Here is a 21,394-nt window from a genome sequence, read left to right as displayed (position 1 = left end):
TTTTATAAACTAGGCACAAGTTTATTAATGATAAATACACAAACATATAGAAGTGTAAATCCAATATAATTATCATATCCAAGGATGGACATTTTCATAAGAAATATGTGGACTAATATTTAAAGACTTCTTTTTTCTTCTCCACTTCCCATAGAACCATTTTCTTCTTTATCAAAAAGAAAAGGTCATTGATTAATTAGTTTCAGCTTAGTGACTAATTACTGGCGCAATCTGCCAATTGTGCCGGCTTAATTGGATAATTGTGTTTTAACGCTGTAACGCACATTCAATTCTTTTGATGGAGGAGGATGGCAGTAATTTGGTAGAACTCTCTATACTTCGAAGTTGCAATAAGTCAAGAAATGTTAAAACTATTATTACTCTCTCTTTAAATAATATTTTTGTCAAAAATATTTTTTTGGTGCTTGGTTTGTGAGTAGATATTTTTTTTTTTTTTTTGAAAATAACTTCTGTCGACTAAACACTAAAACATGATTTGCTCATGTGAAATACTTTCCTAAAAAATGACTTCTGTTATATCAAACATATCCCAATTACGATGTATATTTCACCAATAAAGAAAAAGCTCGGCCTAATAAGTTAAATGGTTAAAAATGGTAACCCAACCTGTGCTAGTGGTAATTGCCTACTTGATCGACTGGTAAACTGAAAAGTCCTAATGGTGCACAATAAGCAGTGTAAGTTAAGTGGAAACTAACTTGATTAAAAACAGAGGCTAAGTGGGGATTGTCCAATTTTTTTCTTTCTATTAATTCACCTAAATATTTAAGACAAAGTCATTTTATGTAATGACTATGCCGGAATTCTAAGACAATGAGGTCTAGACAGGTTGTATACCATTGATTCCCATTATGACAAGTTTTCCAAGGTGCATAAGTGATAATCATAATCATATTTTTAGTTTTTCTTAGTGATTTAGAATATAACAAGTAATCAAGTAGAAGAAAATGTATAGAAATTTTTCATTTAAAGATTTAGAATATCATGTGTTGATCCCAAATGGTTTCTTCTCTTTCACCTTTCCAGGTCATCTTATACACTAACCTTTTTTTCTTTTTCAAAGCACACACTATCTTATCACTATGTCTCCAAGAAGTTTCTTCTTTTTTCTTTCTCAAATTTGGATCTGTTTTTCAAATTCTAAGTTAAAAATAACAACAAGAAAAGAAAAGAAAAAAATAGAATTGTGTCTTACGATTGATTCTTTCCAATTTTAAAAAATAACCAATATGGTATTTGGGTATTTATTCGCCCGACCAATTCAGATATTGAGCACGTATGACCCACTAAAGGGAAGTGCTCAGTACTAGAGGTTTTTGCAGTCGAAAACAAGACCTCTAGTTAAGGGTAGAAAAATCATCATCTATTCCATCACACTCAACCAATTAATTCATATTTACGCCACTTATAGCCTATTAAAGGGTGAATCACTTCCTATCAAAAGTTTGGGGAAATATTCCTTACCAAGAGTTTTTTCATTTTCATGACTCTGAAGTCGCGGATCGATACCTCTTTAAGGGTAGAGGGCCCATGGTTGATTCTTCAAGCATCCACTTATCCATATTTTTTTTTCTTCTATTTTGACTCAGTTATGGTAGTTGAAGCACAAACCAATTAACTTTTTCCTAGTCTATGGGGTTTGACTTCTAGCATATTTTTCCATTCCAATATTTCCATATAAAAAGCTTCCTGCCTAAATACAAGGCAAACAACCAGCACACTCCTCCAAAACACAACTAAAACAGAATAACAACAACAACAAAAGAAAGAAGAGAAGTGATTGAGCCAATATAAATCCAAAAATGTTGTTATTAGTTGCATTAGTGTGTTTATTTGGGTTGCTTTTTCATTTTTACAATTCACTTTTAACAAAGCCAAGAAGACTCCAATCAGCCCTCAGAAATCAGGGGATATTTGGACCTCAGCCAACTTTTCTTCTTGGAAACATATTGGATATCAAAAAATCACGTAAGGCTGCTGCTTTCAATGGAGATTTAGACTCCCATAACTGTGGAGCAGCTCTTCTGCCTTTCTTTGATCAATGGCACAAACAATACGGTATGTTAAATTATGTAATCGTCTCTTCTAAATTTTTAAGCTGGTGGAAATGAGAGAGTATATTTCTTCTGTTTACTTAATTATATCTTCAACATGCAAACGAGCTAGTTCATTTTGATATTGTGGTGATGAGACTCTGAAACTAAAACCTATTTACGCACTAGTGCCATATAGAATTAGCGCGATTTCATGTGAAAGTTTAAATTATTAAACAAAAAATACTTTTATTTAGTTAATTATGTCTTCGACATGCCTATCACAAGTAAAATTTCTTTTTGATAATGGACGTACAACAACAACAACGATAATAATAACAACCTAGTGTAATCCCACAAGTGGGGTCTGAGGAGGGTGGGATGTACACAGCCTTACCCCTACCCTGGAAGGGCAGAGAGACTATTTCCGATAGACTCTCGGCTAAATAAAAGACGGAAGAAGCACTGATAGCAAGCAATAGCAAGACAATAGATTTAGAAAACTAAAACCAAGATACCATGTCTACTATGTGTCATACTGAATCATGTGAGCATCTCCCTTTAGGGACAAAACTACATGTCTTAAAGGGTGGTCAATTGACCATCCTTCATCAAAATATTACACTGTCTATATAGATAAAATATTAAGTTTTAGAGGTATATAACTTATATGAAACACCGTTTGTCAGGGAATTTTTTTACTTCTTTCAAGTTTGAACACCTTTGGGGAAATTCTTGGCTTTGTCATTGTATCATTGTCTCACTCGGAAGTTTAAATCGAGAGAAAACACACTTATATTTATTTAATCATGTCATTCAATGTGGTGTTCATGAAAACACAACTTTCTTGATTCTCTGCTATATCAGGAATTATTGTTTTATAATCTTGATTTTTTTTTTTTTTTTTTTGGATGAGCATTGAGCAGGTGATGTATTCATGTTTTCTCTTGGCAACACACTAATAATGCATGTGACACAACCAGAAATGGTAAGAGAGATTACTACTTGCACATCCCTTGACTTGGGTAAGCCAACCTATCAAGCTAAAGAGAGGGGTCCTTTGCTAGGCAATGGAATCCTAACTTCAAATGGACCTTTTTGGGCACATCAAAGAAAGATTCTTGCTCCTGAGTTATATTTGGAAAAAGTTAAGGTAAAAAGTATTTAAATTATATGGATCCATAGTAGTGGTGTCAATATGGATAAAAAGAAACAGTTATCTATCCATATTATCCACTAAAAATTGATTGGATAATAAATTTTTTAAAAACTGGTCAAATATAAATACGAACCATATTATCCACTTGGAGAATGTATCACCAATGGATAACTAATGGGTTTAACTTTTACATTTATAAAGCCTCAAATTAGGGTTCCTCAAGATTAGTAATTTTCCCAAAAGTGATCATATTCAAAAAGCTATGAATAACATGGTTTCCCTCCGCCGGTTAATACATTTTCTATTCGAATTAAATATGAGTCGGGTCAGATAATTTATCCATTTTTTGCATTATCCGTTTTAACCTGCCTCGACCGGCCCTCCCGTTTGCCACCCACAATCCATATTCCATAGTGTAATGACAATTTTAACACGTTGTAGCAGGCGATTCAACTCTATATTTATCGACAAAGTTATTGATATTTATGCCTTTTTGAGTTGTGCAGGGAATGATAAATTTAATACAAGATTCTGCATTAACATTGTTAAGTACATGGAATAATCAAATTGAAGCTCAAGGTGGGATTGGTGACATCAAAATTGATCCGGACATGAGAAGTTTTTCTGGAGATGTAATTTCTAAAGCATGTTTTGGAAGCAATTTTTCAAAAGGAAAAGAGATTTTCTTTAAGCTCAGAGCTCTCCAGGAAGCTGCTTCCAAAAGGGTCCTGACTACTGGAATTCCAGGCATAAGGTACATTTTTCACCTATATTGATACATATATAATATAACCATGCATCAAGTTCACGCAAGTTGAGGTTAGCTATAAGAATTCTCACTAACCATGTCTAATTTTTCGTCGGTAATGATATGCTAAAAATTTGATTGGTGAGTAGGGGCGGAACTAGGGTGGCGGGAGGGAGTTCAAAACCCCCTTCGCCGGAAAATTTACAATATATACAAGGTTAAAAAATATTTTTTACGTATATATAGTAGAGGTTGAATCTTCTTGGCTTATTCGATTTTTTATTTCTTTATATATTGAATTCCCCTGATGAAAATTCTGGCTCTAACAGTTGGTGAGTAGTTTTTAAAACATTAAAGGTGGCAAACTGGCTGGCTACGTCAGATCAAAATTATATTGTTCAAATTTATAATTGTCATAACCCAACCACCCAACACGAACTCAAAATGTGTTTTGCCTAAATTATGAATTTAAATTCTCTTAAATTTACATACTTTTCAATATTCTCGAAATTTTATTTTGTATGTTTGGATTTGAGTTTCAATTTAACTCACGTGTTACACTATTTGATCTATTTTGACCTAATAGTTTGATGGCTCATTTCCGGGTCAAGCCAACAAACCGGTCATAATCCAACCCGTTTAAACTTGGACAAATTCAACGGGTAACTAAAAAATAGATAAATTTTGCCACCACTTACTTGGACTGAGCTGAACGAAGTTGTTCCTGAATAACTTTAACCTTCTCTAAAGCATCACAGACAAAATCAATGCCTAATAATCTAGCCTCACAGGGATCAAACCCATCCAGCCATGGCCGTTCCTCATTTTTTGGCATTTTATGGCCATAAAACTAGAATTCCGCCCGATTCCCATATTTTCGTGAGCTATAGCCCTCGCCTTCCGCCGTCGGCCCGTGCCCCGGACCTGAATCGCCTAAAAAATTTCCGTGACTATATAACATTTACTCAAGCTCCTTTCTTGGATGGAACAGGTATCTTCCTACCAAGAACAACAGGGAGACATGGACCTTAGAGAAAGAAATCAAAGAATTAATCTTGAAAATAGTGAAGGAAAGAAGGGAAGCTGGATCTGAAAAAGATTTACTACAAATGGTTATTGAAGGAGCCAGAAACAGTGAACAAATTAGCAATGATGCATTCATTGATCATTTCATAGTTGATAATTGCAAAAACATATACTTGGCTGGTTATGAAACCACTGCTGTTGCAGCTACATGGTGTCTCATGCTTTTGGCTGCAAATCCAAATTGGCAACAACGTATTCGTGCTGAGGTCCTACAAATTTGTATGGGTCGAATTCCTGATGCTGACATGATTCGAAAGATGAAACAGGTATTTACAGTGACAGATTGAGGATTTGAAGTTTATTAATTTCTTAATCTCAAGTTAATATACAATAATAACTGAATTCACAGTAAAATATTTAATTTATGAATTTAGGCTGGAAAGAATGAATGAATTCACGTGAACCCATAAGATACGTGGTAGATCCGTCCCTAGGTACTTATAAGGGTTAGTTTCATAAATGATCATTGAATTAAAAGTTTTTTGCAAAATAAATTCAAAACTATATTTCACAATTTTAAAAATACATCAGTTGTAACTATATTACGCATAAAATTAAATAGCTAGAAATTTATCAATCCGGTAACAAAACTTATTATATAAATGGCATTTTCGGCTCCAAAGTTGATGAATTTTTGGCGATTTCATTTTATGCAAAATATAGGAAAAATTGTTGTTCTTTTTGTGGTTAATATATTTAGTTTTATGACATTGCTGCAATAGAATTTTAGTTCACGGCTATAGATGTACCCGTAAAATTAGGGAAGATTAGCCACTATTTATTTTGTCATAAAGCTTTAAACTAAAAAAATTAATTTCACGACAATTCAAGACTTTGTGTCCTGAAAAATTAAACTGAAAAATTGAAATTCAAGATACATTGGCTAATTCCTAAATGATAACCCTTTAGAGTGACTACATGGTGTCACTTCTACTGTAAAATTAACCCATCATTATTACTCCAAAACCTTTAATTTTTAACTTTCTAATTAATGTTAAAATTAAATAAATTGCAATATTATATTGATTAACACATGTTAGTTTTTAACCTGATTTTGCAGTTAACAATGGCTATTAACGAATCATTGCGTCTTTATCCACCAGTAGCAGTGGTATCAAGGGAAGCCTTAAAGGAAATTAAATTTGGAGGTATTAATGTGCCTAAGGGGGTCAATATTTGGACAATAGTGACAAAATTACACACTGATCCAAAAATATGGGGAAAAGATTCTTACAAATTTAATCCAGAAAGATTTGCAAATGGAATTAAAGGTGCATGTAAATTTCCACATGTTTATATGCCTTTTGGTGTTGGACCAAGGGTGTGTTTGGGACAAAATTTGGCTATGATGGAACTTAAAATACTCATTTCTTTAATTTTGACCAAATTTTCTTTCTCTATTTCCCCAAAATATATTCATTCTCCTGCTCTGAATTTGGTTATTGAGCCTGGAAATGGTGTGTATCTATCAGTGAAGAAGCTGTGATCAAATGGAGCTCGGATTTGATTGAGTTTTAGCTCACTTGGTGAACTTTCTGTCTTTCACAGTTGAGGTGGAGGGTTCAAACCTCACATTCTCTCCCCCTTTCTCCATCCTCTCCCTCGATGCAATAACTTTTTTTAAGAAAAAGTGGAGCTCGGATACTAATTTTCCATTAGTTTTTTTTTATTGTGCGTATTTATGCAACAATATAGCTATGTATAAGTTTTGGTGCAAAATAAAATAATAATAAAAAGAATATTGAGTTTTTTTTCTTATGTCATTCTACATATTTTTACATGGTTTCAGTAAATAAATGCAAGTCGCATCAATTTTATCACAGTATATACTAAAGAACCACGGTCATGGCTGTCTATTGTAATGCTAGCAAATACATGTATGGAGTTGAATGTAAAATTATTTAATTTAATGACAATGGTATCCGAGTCAGGTTTTCTCTCGCTTAATAGTCTAAGTATATGAATCAATTTTATCACTTTATACCAAGATCAATTTTAAATGCCAGAGGGTTGTTGATTCCTAGAACACGGGAATTTAATTTAATTTGTATAATAGAGCATATTTGGTAAAACATATATATATATATATATATATATATATATATCAAAGGTATAAACAATGAATTTCTCAATATTTCGGCAACATTTACCCAGCCATATAGAGATTGTTGTAAACATCAAATGATCAATTATAATCACCAATTTAGACATTTGAGCTATAATACATAAGTATACATAAGAGATTGTTCACCGGATAGGGTATGTTTTTCAAGTGAAGCCCGGTGTATCTCGTATTCACGCAGGGTTCGCGAATAGCCGCACCCCTAGGGCATGATGGGGTAAGTTTCTACCAAACAAAATTGTAAACTTCAATAATTTTTTTTGGGCCTCAAATAAGTATTAAAGCACTAGGAAAGAGAGGGAGTTCAGAGTTTTGCGGAAAAGATGGATTACATATGGTTATTGTGCGCTTTTGAAGCACCCTTTGGCTCTCAGTTAGTTAGACTCTTTGAATGATTCAGTAACAGTCTAAAAACAAGAGTTGAATTGCTAACGTATTACACTGTGGTATGGTAGATAGAGAAAAAACAACAAACGAATTAAGGAGAAACCCTAACTGCAATCTTCACTTTTCAACACAACACAAAAACAAACGGCAGATCCAAAACTGCTATAGTAAAGTAGAACGAACAAAAATACATAGTATCAAAAAAGAAGCAAATTGATCAAGATACAGGGACCCAATTGTTGTCACTTCGACCTCATACACAGTAAGATCATTTTTATTTTTTTCTATACTTGGAGTTTCGAATCTATGATAGTTTATGTGGGTTCAACTGAATACTATTGCTTTTAATTAGTTAGAACTATGTACAAAAAAAAAGATAGTATAGATAATTAGATCACACTTATTCTAAAGTCACTATAAATCTTGAATTCGCTTTACCTGGATAACCGCATGCATCTTTGCATGCATGTCCATTGAACTTTTTTTTTTTGTCGTTGTTTCGTGGAGGAAATGGTTTCAGAATCTTCGGTGGAGAAAAAGCAAAAGGCCAACCTTGGTCGCAATGATTCTTCTTCGTCATCATCAACAGATGAAAATGACTTTAGACGCCCTGTACACAAGAAGTTTCACCTCTTTGGCCGTCATAAATCTCTTCACGCTGCTCTAGGTGGTGGCAAACGTACGTTTCCTCAACTTCTAATTAATTCTTGTGAGTCATGTCCATTATTGAGTTTTCAATTTCAATGGTCTTTTAAAGTTTGAGGGTGGGTCTATTTTTTCCCTTATTATATTATCTCGATTCTCGAGCATATATATGATCCTTTAAGTTTCGCCTGCTGAACTAGAAGTGCTCAACTTTTGCAAACTTAAAGGATCATGCATGTTACGAGTACTATAGTAAGGACGAAATAACACTTGCCCCCAAACTTAAGGGACCATTTGGGTTAAAGACTCTACTTTTTTGGTCATTCTTGAGTTCCCTTAAGTAACTGATTAACTGTTACTGATGCTGAAATGAATGGATCAGTGGCTGATATTTTACTGTGGAGGAACAAGCAGATATCAGGAGGATTATTTGCTGGTGCAACTATCATATGGTTTCTGTTCGAGTGGATTGGTTATCATTTGCTCACTTTTATTTGCCATTCACTCATAGTTTCCTTGGCCATCTTGTTCTTTTGGTCCAATCTCTCCCTCTTTGTCAACAAGTTAGTTCACTTCCCTTTGCCTAATTACAGTTCTCACTTTGCTTTATGCTGCTACTTTCAGTTTTTCAATTGCCTCCCAATTAATGAGTTTAAGTTATATACATCGTCAAAAAAAGATTTTTTTACACTTGGGTCACTATGGCATGAGCCATCACGACTACGTGTAATTTTGGTTCGTGACAACTGTCGCCGCCGTCATTGTCTTCAGCGAAGCAGTTTGGCCGGCGGCCCTAATATTCAGCCATAATTGAGCAGGAGCCGCAGCCCTAGGTTGTAGCCGTTACCAATGGTAGGGGCCAGGGCAAGGCTAGATCCCAGCCTAGAGCACGTGCAGTGGCACCTACAGCTGCTTACGCTTGTGCTAGAGCAGCGTTAGTCGAGCCCTACATTTTAAGGAGGTTTACATGTAAATATTCTTGGAGTGACCTAATAGTGTAAAAAATTATTTATATCGCCGATGAGTATAACTTAAGAGTCTTCTGGTTAATTGTTACTACAAAACTAAATTTCATGGCAGGAGTTTAATAGAGTTTCCAAAGATTGAATTGCCAGAAGAACTGTGGACGCAAGTGGCTCTCCTGCTGAGGGATCAATTCACCTGTGCATTTGGTATTTTTCGGGAAGTAGCATCTGGAAATGATTTGAAGAAGTTTCTTTATGTACCAATTTCCCACACCCTGAACTTTGTTAATTTTACCTTACTCTTGAAAATTTTCTATTGTGACAAGTTCATATGATTATGTGTCCATCTGCAGGCAATTTTTGGCTTGTGGATTGTTTCCATTGTTGGAAGGTGGTTCAATCTTCTGACCCTTGTATACATCAGTAAGTTATCTATACGCTTCATTTTGTTTCTGTTGGCTGCAGAAGCCTAACTTATGAAATTTCCTCACTGCTATGTGGAAATGCAGTGGTTTGGTCCTTGTATTACCTGTTTTTCTTATCTCCCAATATGGGCATGCCCATGTGTAGTTTTTACTTAACACTACAGTGTAAAATTCAGGTCACCTAAAAAATAAGTACATGTAGCCAGGGGCGAAGCTACGTAGCCCCAGACCACCCTTCATCGAAAAATTACACAGTATATATAGGTAAAATATTAGATTTTAGTGGTATATAAAATATATTGAATACCCTCATCGAAGATTTTCTTTTACTTCTTTCAAGTTTGAACACCCTAGATGAAATTCCTGACTTCGCCACTGCATGTAGCCATCCCATAATAAATGAGATTAATAAACTGGAAAATAAGGCATGTAACTTGTGATAACAGGTTAAAATACAATGTTATTGGGTATAGGTTAATAGCCGGTTTGTCCAAGTTTCTTCAAGGCCAATGTTTTTTTTTTTTTTAATTTAAAAAATATTTTTTTTTTCAAAGTTGAAGTGTTTGACCATGATTTTAGAAGGAAAAAAAAGTACTTTTGAGTAGAAGCGGAACAAGTACTTCTCTGAAAAGCACTTTTGAGAAAAATACACTTAGACGCAATTTTTAAAAACTTGGCCAAACACTAATTGCTTCTTAGAAGTGCTTTTCAAATTAATTAGTCAAACACAAATTGCTTCTCACCAAAATTAATTTTGAGAAAAATAGTAGTACTTTTTTTTTTTAAAATAAAAGCATTTCTCAAAATATGCTGATTTTAGAAGCTTGGCCAGACAGGCTATAAATCCAGTAGCTGAAAGCATTTTTACCGCTCTGTGTTCCAATCTATAATTAACGTTATATAGATGACAGATTCAACTGTTATATTACAGTAGGCAGTTAAAACACTGCAGTTTTACATTGTTTGTCAATAGTCATTTACCAATATAACCAATTGTTCATTTTTTGGACAGTAATTGTCATGCTGTTGACTGTACCATTTTTCTATGAGAAGTATGATGATCAAGTAGATGCCTATGGAGAAATGGCCATTAAAGAGCTCAGAAGACAATACAGTCAATTGGATGAGAAAGTTCTTAAGAAACTACCAATTCCTTTCCTTAAAGACATTAAACAGGACTGATGAAACTCTTCTCTCAGACAGATATTGCTTCACTTCAAGAATACAATGCAGCCTTCAACTTATTTTTGTATTGGGGAGAGGTCATGAGACAGGACATGGCGCGACTTCAGCTTTCCGAGGACATGACCCTTGATAGGAAGGTGTGGAGGTCGAACATTAGGGTTGAAAGTTAGGAGGTAGTTGAGCGTTTTTTTACTTTGTACTGGGCGTGAGGCTAGTCTGATAGTATTTTGTCTTAGACTGCTAGTGCTTCATGTTGTGTTCATACTATTTTTCCATTTTCATAGTACCGTGCCATTGTCACTGGTAGTTGTTATTGCTTTTTCCATCTATTTTCTAGTTCTTACAATGCTAATATTATCTTTCTAGTCTCTGTTGTTGTTACTGATCTATTGTCTCTTTTCGTCTTCTTGAGCCGAGGATCTATCGGAAACAACCCCTCTACTCCTCCGGAGTAGGGGTAGGGTTTGCGTACACACTACCCTCCCCAAACCCACTTGTGGGATTTTACTGGGTTATTGTTGTTGTAAGCAGTCCTAAATGTTACAAAACTGAGTTTCATCTTGCAATATTGGCTAATTTATCCACCCGTTCTATTCCTTTCTTTTACACGTTTATTGGTTGAGTTTCACTTCTATACATAGATAGAGTAAAAAAATTGTTACACTAACAAATACGACTACCGGCAATTTCCATGAGAACAACAATATTTGATATAATATGGGGTAATCGACAACTAAATGCATAAAACAGATCAAAGGTGATCAGCCAAATAAACACAGTAGACCTGCAAGTTAAAATGGAATGGCATACAGGAAATTGGGATGGAATAATTTGGTGGAAACTAACAAAAATCTCTTAATTCACATCAGAAAATTTAGAAGCAACGAAAAAGAACCTTGAAAAAGAATATTCAGTTGCTAGACAAGCTCGATGTATGCCATTGGTGCATTGTCCCCTCGCCTCGGTAGAGTTCTTATTATCCTAGTGTATCCTCCGTTCCTCTCCCCATATCTGTCTGGGACTTCAGCAAACAATGCGTGCACTATCTGCTTCTCGTAGATGAATCCAAGGGCTTGCCTTCTCTTATGAAGAGAACCATCCTTTGCCATTGTAATCATTTTGTCAACATATTTTCTAACTGCCCTGGCCCTCGCTTTAGTGGTCTTTATACGCCCATGCTTGAGGAGTTGAGTCGTGAGACCTCTCAAAAGTGCCCGACGCTGGTCAGGAGGTCTATTCAGTTTGGGCACCTTCCTACCATGTCTCATGGCAAAAACTCGGCCGCCATTATCAATTACGGTGAATGAGTGCTCAAAACTTGTTGAATCTGCAATATAGATATATTAAAGGTGTAAGAATGGTAGAGCAATACAACTCAAACATGCAAAAGCTGCAAATAGGAAAATAATTTTTTTTTTTGATAAGGTAAGTAAATTGCATTAGAAAAGGCATCAAGAAGATGCAGGTTTACAAGAAGAATCAATATCTAGCTCCAAGTAAAATAAACTTCTACAAAGGCAAGAATAGAATTAAGAAAATAAGTAATTTTCGAAGATAAGAAAGCCTCCTTTACGCAAATTGGTACTGTTCCATAGATCGAATGCATCAAGGGAGTGCCTTCGAACCAATGGCGGAGGCAGGAATTTTAATCAAGTAATTCAAAAGAAAAATGATCTCTTGCGTCTAGTGGATTCAATAAAGGGCAACCTGATGCACTAAACTCCCGCTATGCGCGGGGTCTGAGATTTTTCACCTATATGCACAGTATAGTTTTTCAGCAAAGGGTAAACAATTAAACATGGCTATGCCGTTACTTCCAACTCCACAAAATAAGATAAATTGGGTTCCCTTAAACGAAAAAGAGTCAACTTTTGTGCCTTCACATGCAATGGGAAACAAACTAATACACTATGCAGCAATTTCAATTGGATGCCAATACCCACTCAGAAACACTAACATAAGACCAAAAAAAAATTGTACACATAACCAGGCAATGGCGGAGCCAGAATTCTAATACAATTCAAATATTGCAAGAATGCAGCATCTTAGATTAGAACTTGCAACATAAAGCAAATTTCCAGCCAGATTTGTCCGTACACTAGAAGCTTCCTTATGTTAAATGAATTCAACAATTTACATCTACAACAATAACTAAGTCTCAGTCACACTCCCTTGTTGCGGCCCTTTCCCAGACCCTACGCGGGATGCTTTATGCATAGGAGTGACATCTAATTAAGTCTCAGTCACAAACACATTGGGGTGGGCTCAACAATTTATGAATTAAAAAGTTTCAATACATGTAGCTCCACCCTAGCAGCATGAGTAATCCAATGCCTTCGACTTGAACTCTATATATACACAGTTGATTTTTTTTTTCTTAAAAGAAAAAGAATTATTCAAAATAATGAATACATCTCTTTCCACAATAGTATATAAAAAAAAATTACCCTGGGAAGAAAGGGACAAGAGTGGATGGAGGGGAGCAAGACCGACGAAGGAGTGTAGAAGTCTGGAACTGGACTTGGGCTTGCAGATCCTGAGACGAGAAGGGGATGGCCCACAAGAGAATCGAAGTGAAGAGCTCGAAATTGGTTGAATTGAAGGAAGTGCAGATTTCAGACAAGACATGCTCCAAGTCGTAGAAGCTGAAGCCATATCCGAGGTTTGCTTTCTTGGTCACTGGTTATGTTTTCGGGATGAGTTGTGGGTTTATCTGAATGGATAAGTGATTTTTGGTACCTCAATTTTGCTCTATGTTTTCCCTCCGCCCCTATTACTTTTGCTTCTGTTATTTTTTGACTTGATTACGGTCTATTTGGTTCTTTTTTTTATTTTATTTTTTTAAAGAAAAAAATAACGTAAATTTGTATGCACTCAAGCTATTTCTCCGTGTATCTATGCCTTTCTATTAGTACATAACTCTCTATCATGACTTATGTGGATAGAAAAAAATCATCCTAATATTTTTTGTTTTCTATTTCAATTTCAACGTACTATAAATAATCGTTCATGGTTTTTATTTACTTTATTAATAGCTAGTTCACACTTTTTTTGTGCTTTCTCAGTTGCTTAATTTGGACTGGCAAAATTCTCTTCAATTTGCATTTACAACTTCTTCATCAACTCTTATTAAAGTATATATGATTAGAGAGAACACACTTTTAATTATTTCATTGTATTTTCAATACGTTCTCTCGCGTGTAAATTTTTCTCTCTAATTGTTCTCCAGAAAAGGTTATACGAGTAGTAGCGGCGAAGCCACATATAGAATAATCCTTCACGAAAAAATTACAATATGTAGTTAGGTAAAAATTTCTTTTTTATGTATATATATACTCCCTCTATTCCAATTAATGCCTTGTAATTTTCTTTTTAGTTTGTCTCAAAAAGAATATCATACTCCTTTTCTAAAAACAATTTAATTTTACTAGAAGAAATTGTCTTCTCTTTATTATATCGAACTTTTTAAGGTGGTAAGGTGTTGCTTGCCAATTTTAACAAAGGATACTGCATAAAACTGTCGGTGGATTAGCTCTATCACAGCCTTTATAATATAGTAATAATATCTACTAGTATTAGTTTGAAAAAATAATACTCCAGTATACAAAATAATACAAGTGATTCCATATCTGACTCTACTTAAAAAGTAATACGAAGTAAACATCAATTTGAGAAAGAAATAAAGTCTTAGAATCTCATTGCCCTAAATACAAACTTATGTATAAGCCGAATTGTGATAATACGTCCATATTGTTTGCCATTGTGTATATATAGAAACTTTTTGTGCTATATATGTAATCTATTTCTCTACGAAAAAGCTAGAGTTAATTACTCAAATTAAAGTGGAAGAAAGATCGATATATTCCCTGATGAAATGGGGTCGTCCCCCGATTAATCTTGTTTTGTCAAATAACAACAACAAACCCAGTGAAATCTCATACGTGGAATTTGGAGAGGGTAATGTGTACGCAGACCTTATTCTTAACTTATGAAGGAAAAGAGGTTGTTTCCGATAGACCCTTGGCTCAAGAACAGTAAAAAGGACACAATAAACAAACAATAACAATGGCAAGGAAATAAGACAACGGAAGCAAATGGCACAACATGTAATAACAAAGATCTAGGAATGCGAAGCTATAAGAGAAGTGCGAAAACTACCGATAATAATAACACATCGTGTAACAACAAGGAACTAGGAATAGGAGAATACAAGACTAGTACTAATACTACTAGTACGACTAGAAGAGACTCTCGGCTACGTATTAACTCACTAATTCTGGACTTTCACACAGTTTTATTGAAGATTATATTCTCGGTAAGCTGAAGTAGTGCCATATCTTGTTTTGTCAAATATATTGTCTCAAACGTCTTTCGGATATATTGTCAATGTCACCTCCACTAATCATCATATCATCACCTAATTATTATGGACCCTCAGTTGTGAAGCTTTTTTGTCCTACTTTATAATATCACTATGCTCTTAATCATCGAATTATCTACACAATAAGTAGAAAAATGTATGAGTTAATTTATATACACTAAATGTATAAAAGATCACACTATCAGGTCATACAAGTAAATGTGACCTGAATGGTGATAGTTATATTTTTTTTTTTCCGCTATCCATTTATATAAGGGCCCGTTTGGCCATAATTGTTTTTACTTTTTATCAAAAACAAAAATTCACTTTATTCAGAATCAGTGTTTGGCCATAAAAATTTCAAATTTCACTTGAAGTTGAATTTCAGAATTTTTCGGAAATTTGAAAAACTCCAAAAAAATGATTTTTTAAAATTTTCTCTTCAAATCACTCACAAAAATTCAAAAACATCTCCAAATTGTATTCATGTCCAAACACAGCTCTAATTTTCAAATACCATTTACACTTGTTTTTCGAAATTTCATAATTCTTATGTCCAAATGCCCACTAAGTTACACTCAAGATATATTAGTGACGAAGTGGGATTAAAAGCAATTGATGTAGTTTCCATTTTGTTGAATGAACTTTCCCCAATGAAAATGACAAGGGGAGATAATAATAGTGTTATTACAACCTCCAATATCTTACGATTAAGATGTCTAAAGATTTTTCTTTTCTCCAGCTAATTTTCTTGGACCCCTTTTGTAATTTGCTAGACCCCATGTTTTACTTTGTGCCTTTAAATACTCAGTTAATTAAGTTCATTTGCTTTAATTTCAACCAAAAATAAATACCAAAGACTGCTTTAAATTAATGTTTTTCATGGGTTCAACAAACAAGAAGAACAAACATATGCCATGTTCAGCATGTAAGTTTCTTCGTAGACGCTGCACTCAGGATTGCATTTTCTTGCCTCACTTTCCTACTGCTGAACCACAAAAATTTATTGCTGTTCATCGCATTTTTGGTGCTAGCAATATCAGCAAAATTTTACAAGTAAGTAGTTCAAAAGTTTTAACTTCTTTTTTCTTAATTAATGGCTATCTACTACCTGATAACTCTGCCAAGCAAAGGTTAGCCAAAAATGAGAAGAAATCACCGAGCATTTTTGTCTGTTTGGATTTGTACCATAATGTTTAACTTTACATCATAATGCAACGCCAAGAGTGCTCAAGTGTAAAAGAACAAGACTTCTGAACTTTATACTCCCTCCGTCTCAAATTATCTGTCGTATTTGTAGCAGGAGATACCAGTGGATAATAGAGAAGATGCAGTGATTAGCATGGTTTATGAAGCTACAGCAAGACTCAGAGATCCAGTTTATGGCTGTGTGGGCATCATTTCTGCCGTCCAGAAACATGTCTTTCACTTACAATCCGAGTTAAACGAAGCTTTAGCTGAAGCAATGTTTCTCAGAACCCAGTTATCCGATGCTTTATCCTTACCCTCTCTGATTGAAGGTTCTCCATTCACCCCCGAGAACCATGAGTTTCTCCATTTCCAGAAGCCGAGTGAGCAAAATGCATATGCTAATGCCTCGGACGCCTTGCTTCTACTTCCAGAAGCTGCAGATCACTACTGTCTCCAAGGAACTGAAGTTCTTCCACTGCCTTACTTGGACATATAGTTTTCTTGTATGGACAACAAAAGACTGTCAATATTTGCCTTCAATTCAACACCTTGGGATTTAGTAAAGGCAATGTACCAAAGCTGCAGATATACTAGTTTCTTCATGCTTCGAACCTCTGAATGAAAAAAGATTTTAAGTAGCATACACTGAACACAAAAAAGTTGTTTACACTATCAGTGCAATTTAATAGGAGAATCAACAGATCATAGCAAGTTCTCACTCTATTTTCCAGGTGATAATACCTCGCTTAATATGAAGAGTTATATATCGTAGTAGGTCAATTTTCCCTGATAGTGAAAGTATATATACACAATCAGTGCATAAAATCTAAGCTTTTCAGAACAAACTTTATAAAGCCGGTCAGTAGAGCAGGTCAATAACCCACGAACTGCAGCTGATTAATGAAATTATACACTATCTGTACTGCACGAAACTGAAATCAATTAACTGTCTGATGACAATTTCCAACAAAATGAAACTATGAAAGAAAGGTCTCCGCAAAGTGCTTGTAAAAGACCTAGACACTCAAGTCAAATAAAACCTTCCAGCAGGATTGTAGTCAGTATCACTAACTGATGTTATCGTGGAGAGAACAATACATTCAAGATCATTGATATAGCATCAATATCAAGCATCAATACTGCACACAGTTCAATTAACACCTGTATGATAACAATTTCCCACAAAATTAAACTATGGCGAAAGCCCTGTAATAAGGGCTTGTAAAGCCCTGGCATTCTAGTCAAAAAGAACTTGTAAAATCGTCTTTGGCCTACTTTTTATATAAATGACAGGGGTTATTTTCGAAATACCAAAAATTCAAAATCATTGATATAGCATCAGTATCTAGTTACAACTTCAAAAATATATGAGAGGCTAACAACTTCAGAGTAGGAGCTTTGAAGGAATTGCAATGGTTAGAACTACTTTCTAAGCCTATGTTGTAAGAGAAGAGTTCAGTAATACAACCTTCAAATTACAACGTAAAATCAGGGACAATTGTCAACAGCTGAGATATTCACCCTCCGCTAAGAAAATGAAGGGCTTACATTGGTTGAAAGGTAAAAGTTTAGTGAAGTTATAATTATGTGAGAAGGTGAGGGTCAAAGAGAGGATGATCAGACCAATGTGATTTAGTGACCGCGTAAAAGATCCTCAGCTTCCAGCTCCACCCCTAACCGATGTTTCATGGAAGCTTGACTACTTACTGGTACTCTGATTTTCTTTTGTAATTCCACAAACCTCTGAATATCAAAATTATACTTCTTGATCAGCTTCCTCTGCCTTGAGAGGAAGAGCCTCTTCAACACATCTTGGTATGACGGGTCTCTAGAAGTAACAAGGAAATAAGCATAACCTACTACTATCCCAGTAGTAGTTGTGAAAAAAGCAATTGGTTCCATCACATCCCAAGAGAATTCCCAGAACGTTAGACGGAAGAAGAGACCGACTTGCAAAAGGCCAGCTCCTAACCCAGTCCATAAAATGCGACGCACCTGTTTATGTGCAAGCTCATCAATTTTATTCATCTTCTCCTGCAGAATCTTTAGTTCATCTATCGTGGGGTCATCATCGGGTAGAAGTGCTAGGGGAACTGCCTTTCTAATTTCATCCACTACCTGAAACAAAAAAGAAGAAAATAAAATTGGAGATTTCCATAGTGATAAAGCTTTTAAGAGGGCTGGCTAGAAATGGACATTTATTAAGAAATGTCTCTCAAATCCATATTCAGAAACCACCAAGTATGCATTTAAAACTCACACATTTTTTACTTTATCAGGTAACAAGATTAAGCAATAAATTTCTAATCAAAGAAAGCAAAGTTGAAATCTTTCAAGATTTTCTACTTCTCCCTCACTCATAAAATTAGAAAAGAAGTAACTGCATGCTGTTATGCATATTCAGAAAAATAAGTAATTCAAACATGACATGTCCCTGCAAAACTAAGCATCTTTAATGTGGTGCTTATGCTTTCCCAAGCTGAAGGTCTATTGGAAACATCTTCTCTATCGTCACAAGGTAGGGGTAAGGTCCGCGTACACACTACCCTCCCCAGACCGCACGGTGTGGGTTAATTCTGGGTATGTTGTTGTTGTTGTAAGTAATTCAAACATGACATGTCCCTGCAAAACTAGGCATCTTTATACCACCAACTAATGGACTGAGAATCGAACAAATTATGGGTACTATGAGACAATGTCCGCAATAAGGTGGTTAAAGAATGCCCAAACTAAGGAGAGTTTGTTCTCCACAATTCTAATAATCTTGCTTACTGAAAGCTTATTCAATAAGTTTCAGCACACAACCAGCATATCAAACATCATAAATCTCCAATCACCACCACCAACCCCCTGCCAGACTGCCCCTCACCTTTCTTTGTGTCTCATGAATTCTCAAATCAAAAACAGGAATTCACACTGGTTGGCGAAATTTTAACCGCTAAAAATATGACTGATATAAGGAAACCATGCTTAATCGGAACACACTAACTGATACAACCTCACATCATCTGATTGACACCATTTTCCCAAATTAGTAACGCCGTTTTCCAGATGTAATTAACATTCATTAACCGTTTAACAGCTTACTCCTAGGATATAGGCCTTCATTATAAGCGCGTAATGAAGGCAGGCAGAAAAAGCAGAACAATTGAGCAAAGCCAGAGAAACTCTGCTGTTTTTCATGTTGGTTGTTGATAATTAGCAGATGCCAATGGTTGTATGTTTTGTTTCTTTACCCCTTATATGTTACAGTTTCTCCTCACAGAAACCAACCTCATTCCCAATCCCAAAAGGGAAACAAATATTTCAGCTTCAGAAGCCAATGAAACCTTACGCCAAATCAATAATTCCCCAAAGATCTCTCCTTTTTCATGTGTTTTCTTTAGATATTACAGCCATACAATCTAATTCTTACATGCTAATCGTCAATTAAACACCTTTTTACACTACCTCACCTCCCAAAACAACAATAATAACAACAACAACGCCTCAGTTCCAATAAGTTGGGGTTGGCTATATGAATCCTCATTGATCACTTACTCCATTTCAACTCTCCACATGCCAATATTATGCATAAACAAATAAAAAGCATTAGTAAGGAAAATCAGTATCCTATCCCACATCTTAGATGCCAATGAAACCAAACGCCAAATCAATATTCCCCAAAGATCTCTCCTTTTTCATGATATCTTCAGATATTACAGTTAGACAACGTTAATCTTAGACAAGAATCATCAATCAAACACCTTTTTACACTACCCCACATCCCAAAACAGCAACAACAAAAATCAAAATAAATCCACAAAGATAAAAATAAATCAGGATAATAAAAATACCTTATCAGGATGAAGGTAAACTTTATCTCTGAAGAGCAAAATGACACCAGCTTCGTCAAGTACTCTAGCAAAACCAACCGCCTCATCACGCGTTTTAGCCACACCCATTTTTTCACAAGCTTTTAACAGCTCACTGTACCCAATAACCTCAGTATTCTCCATCCCTAATTTCCACTTCAGCTCCTCAACATTCACCAATCTCATCAACCTCTTAGCTTCCTCGTGCGTAATAAAATCCCCATTATTCACATTATTCTTGTTTTCTCCATTCCCTGTTGAAACTGAGCTGAAATAGTACCCACCCATCAATCGGGTCGACCCGCAAAAACACCCGGATCGATACTCCATAACCGAAATGGGAAATGTTCTTGTCCCATAACTGATAGACGCTGATGTAACAGTACGTTTCAATAAATTAAACGAAGTTCTCCACATTTTGCTAATACATAAAATAAAATTGAGAATAATGTGAAAGCGTTTATATATTTCAAGAGCTGATCTTGATATTTTTTGGAAAGAAGAGAAGGGTTTATAAATACGAGAATGACGGTCTGTTGAAACGGAGCAACGAAAGCCACCAATGAGAGAGAGAAGTGGGGATTTTGATTTTTGATGGGCCGGCCTAGTTTTTATACATTAGTATAGTATAGGAAGAAGAAAGAGGTAGGAGAGCGTAAATCGGAGTAGGGTAGGGTTTTGAGGCACGTATTTAACACGGTAGTGTCTCTTTTTTGGAAGGCCTGGGTCTTAAAGCTTTTACTCGGATGGGATTAATGTGATTGAACTCATAAATTTTAAATTTATTTTTGCATCTAAAGAGAATTTGGTTTGATGGACAAGAAAATATAAAGGCAAAAATCACTTTTAACTCGTGCTAAAAATTATTTATATTAAATAATTATAAAAATATATAAAATATATAAAATATATATATATATATATATATATATATATATATATGCATACACAAAATATATTTTTTGGCCATTATTTTCAGAGCAACTATGTAATAATATTTTTCCAAAATATAACCCGAGTTAATCGTCATACCAAACTTTGTATTATATGATTAATTAGTTTTCGGTATCAAATTTATGTAGTACTAATACTACTTTACATATATGACTTTAAAATACATAGAGATTTGACTTTGTAATTAGCTATTTCCTTTATCGCAATTTATGTGATGGAGATCGAATTTCGAAAGTCAAATTCAGACAAAAATCTATAA

The 21,394-nt window shown here is 34.9% G+C and overlaps 5 protein-coding genes across 6 annotated transcripts; 3 read left to right on the top strand and 2 right to left on the bottom strand.

Moving 5' to 3' along the window:
- Positions 1 to 1,747: 1,747 nt before the first annotated feature.
- On the top strand, positions 1,748 to 6,689 carry LOC104240358 (cytochrome P450 714C2-like). Its single transcript, XM_009795194.2, has 5 exons — positions 1,748 to 2,079; positions 2,981 to 3,207; positions 3,720 to 3,967; positions 4,953 to 5,313; positions 6,108 to 6,689. Exons 1-5 carry the CDS (start codon positions 1,824 to 1,826, stop codon positions 6,531 to 6,533), a joined length of 1,518 nt encoding a protein of 505 aa, XP_009793496.1. The 5' UTR covers positions 1,748 to 1,823; the 3' UTR covers positions 6,534 to 6,689.
- Positions 6,690 to 7,610: 921 nt separating this feature from the next.
- Positions 7,611 to 11,146, top strand: LOC104240357 (reticulon-like protein B2). Its single transcript, XM_009795193.2, has 6 exons — positions 7,611 to 7,818; positions 8,064 to 8,235; positions 8,584 to 8,764; positions 9,282 to 9,423; positions 9,520 to 9,589; positions 10,604 to 11,146. The coding sequence occupies exons 2-6, from the start codon at positions 8,067 to 8,069 to the stop codon at positions 10,771 to 10,773; spliced, it is 732 nt and encodes a 243-aa protein (XP_009793495.1). The 5' UTR covers positions 7,611 to 7,818; positions 8,064 to 8,066; the 3' UTR covers positions 10,774 to 11,146.
- Positions 11,147 to 11,462: 316 nt separating this feature from the next.
- LOC104240355 (large ribosomal subunit protein bL17c) lies at positions 11,463 to 13,513 on the bottom strand. The gene is made up of 2 exons (XM_009795192.2): positions 13,224 to 13,513; positions 11,463 to 12,103 (listed from the first exon to the last, which is right to left on the bottom strand). The coding sequence occupies exons 1-2, from the start codon at positions 13,429 to 13,431 to the stop codon at positions 11,694 to 11,696; spliced, it is 618 nt and encodes a 205-aa protein (XP_009793494.1). The 5' UTR covers positions 13,432 to 13,513; the 3' UTR covers positions 11,463 to 11,693.
- A 2,510-nt stretch (positions 13,514 to 16,023) lies between these two features.
- LOC104240354 (LOB domain-containing protein 4-like) lies at positions 16,024 to 16,823 on the top strand. The gene is made up of 2 exons (XM_070149771.1): positions 16,024 to 16,330; positions 16,437 to 16,823. Exons 1-2 carry the CDS (start codon positions 16,049 to 16,051, stop codon positions 16,821 to 16,823), a joined length of 669 nt encoding a protein of 222 aa, XP_070005872.1. The 5' UTR covers positions 16,024 to 16,048.
- Positions 16,353 to 20,859, bottom strand: LOC104240353 (calcium uniporter protein 5, mitochondrial-like). Of its 2 annotated transcripts, XR_011400340.1 has the most exons (3): positions 20,164 to 20,859; positions 17,796 to 18,445; positions 16,353 to 16,941 (listed from the first exon to the last, which is right to left on the bottom strand). XR_011400340.1 is itself a non-coding variant. In XM_009795190.2 (2 exons), the coding sequence occupies exons 1-2, from the start codon at positions 20,596 to 20,598 to the stop codon at positions 17,960 to 17,962; spliced, it is 921 nt and encodes a 306-aa protein (XP_009793492.1). In that variant the 5' UTR covers positions 20,599 to 20,859; the 3' UTR covers positions 17,636 to 17,959. The 2 variants fall into 2 exon arrangements, 1 of the variants encoding a protein (XP_009793492.1); XM_009795190.2 differs by lacking the exon at positions 16,353 to 16,941 and having other exon boundaries at positions 17,636 to 18,445.
- Positions 20,860 to 21,394: the final 535 nt, after the last annotated feature.

The sequence above is a fragment of the Nicotiana sylvestris genome, chromosome 6 (assembly GCF_000393655.2).
Source record: "Nicotiana sylvestris chromosome 6, ASM39365v2, whole genome shotgun sequence".
Classification (NCBI taxonomy): Eukaryota; Viridiplantae; Streptophyta; class Magnoliopsida; order Solanales; family Solanaceae; genus Nicotiana; species Nicotiana sylvestris.
This window is presented reverse-complemented; position numbering and strand designations above follow the sequence as displayed.